Source organism: Echinops telfairi, unplaced genomic scaffold (genome assembly GCF_000313985.2).
Source record: "Echinops telfairi isolate 266 unplaced genomic scaffold, ASM31398v2 ScPeMD7_7420;HRSCAF=8458, whole genome shotgun sequence".
In the NCBI taxonomy this organism is placed as follows: domain Eukaryota; kingdom Metazoa; phylum Chordata; class Mammalia; order Afrosoricida; family Tenrecidae; genus Echinops; species Echinops telfairi.
Genome location: NW_022111320.1, coordinates 50,081,991 through 50,089,835, shown reverse-complemented (window position 1 = coordinate 50,089,835; position 7,845 = coordinate 50,081,991). Strand labels below are relative to the sequence as shown.

Genomic DNA, 7,845 nt, shown 5'->3' with positions numbered 1-7,845 from the left:
TGGTGTGCACTGCGGTCGCCATTCTCCTGCACTACTTCTTCCTCAGCACGTTTGCATGGCTCTTGGTGCAGGGGCTGCACCTCTACCGCATGCAGGTGGAGCCCCGCAACGTGGACCGCGGCGCCATGCGCTTCTACCACGCCCTGGGCTGGGGTGTGCCGGCCGTGCTGCTGGGTGAGGGCCCTGCCCAACCTCCCTCTCTCCTAACCCTGGCCCGGTCCCTCCACCCCCACTTGACCACCCCCCTCATGCCATCTCCTGGGGGAACCCACCTCACCTGACCCCAAGCTGAGCCCCGCCCCCAGGAGTGCCGGCAGCTTAGAGCACATGCCCCTTTGGCACACACCCTGCCCCTCCCACCAGGCCTTGCCGTTGGCTTGGACCCCGAGGGCTACGGCAATCCCGATTTCTGCTGGATCTCTGTCCATGAGCCCCTCATCTGGAGCTTTGCCGGCCCCATCATCCTGGTGATCCTGGTGAGTGCCCGTGCTTGTCGCGCACACACGCACACGCTCCAGGGTCTCTCGGGTGACTCTGGAGTGGTGGTGTCCCCTCACGTATGGGGCACCCTGAACTGAGAGTAGCCAGCTGGCAACCTACAGGCTTGCTGCAATCAGCCTCTATTTCTGTTTTCTGGTCACTTAGTAACCACTCAACGGGCATGGAGAGGGGGACATGGGGACAGAAACAGGGACACTTTCCCTTGTATATGACCCTGACTCCCCATCCCCATCTCTCAGCATCTCTGTCCCTCCTGCCCACCCTCCTGTACCCCTGGCCCCTCTGCAGCTCTGTGTCTGATCCGTGGAGTTCCCAGTGCGGCTTCCTCACTGGCTCTCTCTCTGTGCAGATGAACGGGACCATGCTTCTCCTCGCTGCCCGTGCCGCATGCTCCCAGGGGCCAAGGGAAGCCAAAAGGACCTCTGTGCTGTGAGTCACTGGTGGTGGGGCAGGGGGACCTTCAGGAGGGCAGCAGGTGCAGGCCGGTGCTCCCTCTCTGACACCCTGCATACTCTGGCCCACACCTGCTTGCACACCGTTCTCCTCCTCAGCTCCCCCCACCCAGTGCTCCAGCATCCTGGGGGGTGGGGGGGGCTTACTCTGCGCCCTGGCCCTCATGTTGCAGCTGCTGTCATGGGCCTCCACCCCTCTGTGTGCTTGGCCTGACCCTCATGTGACCTTGTGTCCCCTGAGACCTCAGGTTCCCATGTGAGCTCCCATCGTCCATGCCCCCTGTGGTTTGAGCCCTGTGTGTCCTCTCATGTCTCCACAGCAGAACCCTCCGCAGCTCTTTCCTGCTTCTTCTGCTGGTCAGTGCCTCCTGGCTCTTTGGCTTCCTGGCGGTCAACCATAGCATCCTGGCCTTCCACTACCTCCACGCTGGACTCTGCGGCCTCCAGGTAACTCACATAGTGCAGAGCCTGCAGGGGGCAGTCCTGCCGGGCAGTGAGCTTGGGCTGGGGGCTGACCTTGGATTGGCAAACTTCAGGAGCACTCAGGCGACTGGCCGATTACTGCTCCTCCCTGCCCGGTCCTGGTCCTCTACTACTGCTGGGACAGAGATTAAAAACCAAGCTGCCATCGAGTAGATGCCAACTCCTGGGGGCCCCGTCGGACAGGGCAGAACTTCCCCTGTGGGTTTCCTAGACTAAATCTGTACAAGAGTAGAAAGCTTCTTCTTGCTCTTGTGGAGCGGCTGGTGATTTCTAACTGAACCACGAGGCCAAGGGGGTGATTTCCACAAACAGAGGTTTGTTTTCTCGCAGTGCAGGAGGTAGAAAGAAGTCTGAGTTGAGGACACTGGCTCTTCTGTCTGTTCTGGGGGACATCCTGGCTCTGCCCTGCCTCCGAGTTCCTCTTTTCCTGGGCCACCTCCACCTGCTGCTTGTGCTCCCCCCTGCTCCACCCCCCTGCTCCCCTCTGTGTCTGATCTCTCTGTATCTCAAAAGTCCCCAGGCTTAAAACACATCCTAACTGGAGTGGACTCGTTAACATAACAAAGACACCCCCCCCTAAGTGGAACTGTACCCACAGGTATAAAACAACCAACAACCCACACACCATACACTATAGAGTCCCTGCAGGACAGAGCGGAGCTGCTCCATAGGGCTTCCAAGACTGGAAACCTTCCTGGAGCCAGACAGCCTCCTCTTTCTCATGAGGTGCAGCTGACAGGTTTGAACTGTCAACCTTGTAGTTAGCAGCCCAATGCTTTACCTGCTGGGCCACCAGGACTCCTGATTGATGGACACAGGGATTAGGATTTCAATACATTCTGTGGTTGGGGGCATGGGGTGGGACACAATCCAGTTCAAAACATTGGCTTCCCCTGACTTGGGCCACTCCCTCACACTACCCTGGCCTCCTTGGCTGAGCTCCCTGGGTTTCCTGTTGACCCCCAGTGACTTATACGACTCCTAACTGGCCCCCAGCGACCTTCCCTGGGGCCTTCCCTGACCCGTTGCTGACCCCTCACTGACCCTTGCTGGCCCACAGGGCCTGGCAGCGCTGCTGCTCTTCTGTGTCCTGAATTCAGATGCTCGGGCCGCCTGGACGTCAGCCTGCCTGGGCAGGAAGGCAGCGCCGCCCGAGGAGGCGAGACCGGCACCTGGGACGGTGAGGGGCTCCCAGGGCTGGGGGCCCAGGGGAAGGGCGGGCTGGGAGGCCAGGGCTCCAGGACTTTGGGGACTGGCTCACACTTGACCCCATCCCCACCCACTCCCCCAGGGGCCCGGGGCCTACAACAACACGGCCCTCTTTGAGGAGAGCGGCCTCATCCGCATCACACTGGGCGCCTCCACTGTCTCCTCAGTGAGCAGTGCCCGCTCTGGCCGCACCCAGGACCAGGACAGCCAGCGGGGCCGCAGCTACCTCAGGTGGACCTCCTCTTGAGGGGCTAGGGCTGGGTGGAGAGGGGAGAAGCTGTCTCTCTGGCCAGCGGGGACTAGACACCGGGACAGTGGGGTGGAGAGGGAGGCATTGCAGGCCTCTGGGGGTGGAACTGGTATTTGCTGAGGCCCGGAACCCAGGAGGTGGATGGAGCAGGTGTGTGGGTAGGAGAGGCTGCTGTCTTTGCTGGGGGGTCCCCCAGGTTTGGGACAAACAAACCCGAATGGCCAAATACTCAGTTCTGAGCAGGGTGGGGGGCTTCCGGGTGCGCTGGGAGAAGCATCGTGGTCACTGCCGCCAGGGCTCTAGGCCACTGTGGCCCCAGCCCTGGCTTTTGATCTGATGTTGCCACCATCTCAGCTGTATGGCTGAGATGTCAGGACAAGGGCCCCTCCTGCTGTCTATACCCCAGGGGTGCATCCTGCAGATACCCCAGCCTTCGCAGAGCCCTCCCTAATGGCTCCTGTGTTTCCAGGGACAATGTCCTGGCTCGACATGGCTCAGCTGCTGACCACACTGACCACAGCCTCCAGGCTCACACAGGCCCAACTGACCTGGATGTGGCCATGTTCCACCGAGACGCTGGCGGAGGTGGGGGCCTGAACCAGGGAAGAGGGCTGCGGGGGAGCCTTTGGGCCACTGTCCCAGGAGCTAACCACCCAATTAGTCTGGGTCCCCCAGGATCCAGTCCTTGCCAGTCCTGCTCCACCCCCCACATGCCCAAGTGCCCAGCCCCAAGTCTTTTACTGTACGTTCTCCCAAGATCCTTCCCCCCAGCCTCTCCGCACCACTGCTAGACCTTCTCACCTCCCTGACTCCAGGTGTAGACTCCGACTCAGACAGTGACCTATCCTTGGAGGAGGAGAGGAGTCTGTCCATCCCGTCTTCGGAGAGTGAGGACAATGGGCGGACACGGGGGCGTTTCCAGCGTCCACTCCGCCGGGCCGCCCAGAGTGAGAGACTCCTCACCCACCCCAAAGGTGATGGGGGTGGGCACAGGCCCTCTGACTACAGAGGTGACCAACAGACCACCTGTTGTGGACTTAGGTGTGACTCAGGGACTAGGGCATTTGGGCTTGACTCATTGGGAACCAATGGGGCCCCAATTCTGGGTTCACTGTTGGGACCTCCACGAACCTTTTCCCCGCCCGTCGTTGGCACTCTGCCGGCTAGAGTCGGGGATGGCACACAGTGACTGTCTTCCCCCTATCCCCTTGGCCTAATGGATTCAGCCTGGTCTTCCTAACCCAGGTTAGGGTCACCAGGTCCCCCATCCCTACTTTCTTTCCACCTGCAGCCCAGAGGTGGGGGGGTAGGCTTCTTAGTAACCCCTCCCTGCTGGTTCGAGGACTCTCTCAGGAGATACCTCTCATGCCTCTTTCTGCTCAGTGAGAATAGCCAGGACTTTCAGGGTCAATGGGGGGGGGTGTCACTGAGTCTGGGTCACGGGTCACTGGGGTCAACCCAGAGGCTCCTGTAACCTGCTTGGACTCCACAGATGTGGATGGCAATGACCTCCTGTCCTACTGGCCAGCACTGGGGGAGTGTGAGGCAGCCCCCTGTGCCCTGCAGACCTGGGGCTCTGAGAGGCGCCTGGGGCTGGACACTAGCAAGGATGCCGCCAACAACCACCAGCCAGACCTGGCCCTGACCAGCGGGGACGAGACCACCCTGGGCCGGGCCCAGCGACAGAGGAAAGGTGGGCCTTGATGCAGGGCGTTTTTGCCTCCTGGGCCTCAACTCTAGGCCCCTGCCGGTGTGGTGGTGACACTCTGTCAGCAGTTGGAAGCCACCAGCCACCAGCCGCTCTGTGGGAGAATGACAAGGCTTTCTACTCCCATGAAGACTCAGTCTTGGAAACCCGCAGGGGCGGTCAGTCCTCCTGTGTCCTAGACGGTCCTGCAGGGACCCCTGGTGGCACAGAGGTTAAGCGCTCAGCTGCAGTCAGCAGTCTGCCCTCACCAGCTGCTCTGCCAGAGAAAGACGGGCAGCCTGGGGCAGTTGCCCATTGCCCTCTAGGGGTGTGGTGCGTCAGAACTGCCTCAACGGCAGTGGGTTAAACCAGACTGTTTCAGGGGGTCCTGAGGGGCTCTGGCTCAGATGGGTGGCGGGGGGCTTCTGCTCCTCTCTCCTGCTGCACAGGTCTCCTCAGGCAGTGCCTGACCTGGAAGGTTTTTGCCCACTGGGTACCTTAGCCTGCACTGTGAGAGTCTTGGGAGTTGCTGCCCAAAGGTCCCAGAGCCTCTGCTCTCATCTGGAAGGTTTCTGTCCCAAGCCTGTTTTAAGGGATGGAAGCCCTGTGTCACAGGGGCCACAGGGGATTGGCCCCTCTGACTTCAGCCTGCGTTGCTGGGAGATATGGACTGCCTGCTTCTGATCCCTTGGGGTGGGGGTTCCAGTCCCAACCCTTGGCCATGGGAGCTGCCCTGCCTGGCTCTCTGAGGCTCCTCACCCTCACTCAGCCCCAGTCTCGCTGCCTCTATCCCTCCTTGGGCTGCCCCGGCCCTCCGCACCCCACACAGTCCCCTGTCCCTCTCCCAGGCATCCTGAAGAACCGGCTGCAGTACCCACTGGTTCCACAGGCCCGAGGCATCCCTGAGCTGTCCTGGTGTCGCGCAGCCACGCTGGGCCACCGTGCCGTGCCGGCCGCCTCCTACGGACGCATCTACGCAGGCGGCGGCACGGGCAGCCTTTCCCAGCCCGCCAGCCGCTACTCCTCGCGGGAACAGCTGGATCTGCTCCTCCGGCGGCAGCTGAGCCGGGAGCGGCTGGAGGAGGCCCCGGCCCCCGCCCTGTGTGCCCTGAGCCGACCCGGTTCCCAGGAACGCCTGGATGCCACGCCCCCGCCGCCCCCGCCGGGTGGCCTGGAGCTCAGGGACAGGGGCAGCACCCTGCCTCGGAGGCAGCCGCCTCGGGACTACCCTCGTGCCATGGCCGGCCGCTTCGGGTCTCGGGATGCGCTGGACCGAGGAGCACCCCGAGAGTGGCTGAGCACACTGCCCGCGCCCCGTGGTGCCCGGGACCTTGAGCTACAGCCCCCGCCTCTGCCCTTGTCTCCCCAGCGGCAACTCTCAAGGGACCCTCTCTTGCCACCCAGGCCCCTGGACTCTCTGTCCAGGAGATCCTCACGGGAGCAGCTGGACCAGGTGCCTAGTCAGCACCCCTCCCAGGAAGGTCTCGGACCACCCCCACAGCTGCTGAGAGGGAGGGAGGAACCGGCCTCTGGGCCCAGCCATGGCCCGTCCACAGAGCAGCTGGACATCCTCTCCTCCATCCTCGCCTCCTTCAACTCCTCAGCCCTCTCCTCCTCCATGCAGTCCTCAAGCACGCCCTCGGGCCCCCACACCACTGCCACACCTTCTGCCACTGCCTCTGCCCTGGGGCCCTCCACACCTCGCTCTGCCACATCCCACAGCATCTCGGAGCTGTCACCAGACTCAGAGTAAGCAGGGTCCGGCACCTGCTGTGGCCTCATGCTGGGGGGAGGGGGGAGGCTCCCGTGTTCACACAGAGCAGGTGGGGGTTGGTACACCAGGGTGGCCTCCCTGGTTCAGCATGGTCAGGGGCAGGAAACTGGCAGGGGTTGGGGAGCATCACCAGCAGGGACTTGAGGGACCATTTGGACTAAGAAGGAAGAGAGAGCGTTTTCCAAAAGGCTGGATCTCATGGAGGAAGCCCAGAAACGGTACCTGCTAGGGGCAGGGGGTAGAGGAGGCGAGTAGGGGTCAGGAGTGGGGCTACGCCGAGGGGACCTCATGTACCAGGCTGGATGGCCCAACTCGGTCAGTCAGTAGTCTTTCTTCCTGCTGGTGGGGGTTGGGGTGGGGCCTCTGGAGCTGATTCAACACCTGTGGGGAATCTGTGGGCACTTAACTGGGAAGCAGAGAGAAACGGAGGCTTGAGCTCAGGGGAGAGGTTCTCCTAAAAAATGCCCCCCCCTCCCGAAGCCATGCCCACCACTGATTAAGTGATGGGGGTCCCTGGAGGGAGGTGCCCAGAGTTTCCAGGTCTTGGAGCCAAAGGGGGAGTTGGGATTCAAGGAGAAACAAGCTGGATCAGGAACAAGCGGGGTGCGGTGGTAGTGGCGGTGTCTGTGGAGCTGAGGGCTGTGTGGGAATGGGACTGCTTGTGGGGGGTGGGGAAAGCCAGCCACACTGAGCAGGACCCAGGACTCAGGGAGGACAAAGGGGGTGGGGGGGCATTGGCCTGGGACTTGGGGTTCTGGAGGGATTCTAGGGGTAGGGAAGAATGACACAGGCCTCCAGTGGAGACACTACAGGTCTTCCTCAGGGTCTGGCTGTGTGGGAGGTGGACCGGGAGGGCCGGGCAGGGGACTGGGCTCTGGAGTCACACAGTCTGAATTTGAGTGCTGCCTCCCATTCCACCAGCTGTGTGGCCTTGGGCAGGTGCCTTGACCTCTGAGTCTCCATTTCCTTGGCTATAAAACCGGTCTGTAATTAACGTGATGGGCTGTAACTGTCAAGTACCTAACAGAATATCTGCGTGTAGTAGGTGCTTGCTGAATGCTAGGGAACAGACCTGGTGGCCAAGGGCCCTTGCCGATGATTCTGGGGGTCCAGTATGGACCCCGGAGTGGACACAGAGGGGCTGGCAGCACCCTGAGACAGGGCAGAGAGGCAGGGGTGATGGGGGAGGTGGGCCAGGATGGGTCTGGGACGGGGTGGGGAGGCCAGAGCCTCCTGACTGAGTCCTCTCAGCCATGACCTCTACATTCCTCTTCAACTCTGCAGAGTCCCCAGAAGCGAGGGTCACTCCTGAGGAGCAGACAAGGGCACAGGAGGAAGCGCCGAGGGTCATGGGGCACTGAGGCTGGCAGAGGAGACTCCGGAAACCAGCTGGGGTGCTGACCCCAGGCAACAGCACCCTGCCTACAGCTCTCCATGTGGAGGCAGGGCTGAGGGTCCATGCACATCTGTGAGCATGTGTGTGACAGGT

General features: G+C 61.9%; 1 protein-coding gene across 1 annotated transcript in view; it reads left to right on the top strand.

Annotated features, from left to right (window-relative positions):
- Positions 1–7,839, top strand: part of CELSR3 (cadherin EGF LAG seven-pass G-type receptor 3) — a gene marked incomplete at its 5' end in the record, with an annotated part of 24,003 nt that extends 16,164 nt beyond the window's left edge. The window contains 11 exons of the mRNA XM_045297705.1: positions 1–174; positions 364–476; positions 851–930; positions 1,274–1,400; positions 2,497–2,616; positions 2,728–2,876; positions 3,365–3,480; positions 3,711–3,869; positions 4,388–4,588; positions 5,431–6,331; positions 7,641–7,839. The exon at positions 1–174 is cut by the window's left edge and continues 1 nt beyond it. Of these exons, the coding sequence (XP_045153640.1) occupies positions 1–174; positions 364–476; positions 851–930; positions 1,274–1,400; positions 2,497–2,616; positions 2,728–2,876; positions 3,365–3,480; positions 3,711–3,869; positions 4,388–4,588; positions 5,431–6,331; positions 7,641–7,668 (2,168 nt within the window). The remainder of the gene's footprint in view (positions 175–363; positions 477–850; positions 931–1,273; positions 1,401–2,496; positions 2,617–2,727; positions 2,877–3,364; positions 3,481–3,710; positions 3,870–4,387; positions 4,589–5,430; positions 6,332–7,640) is intronic.
- Positions 7,840–7,845: the final 6 nt, after the last annotated feature.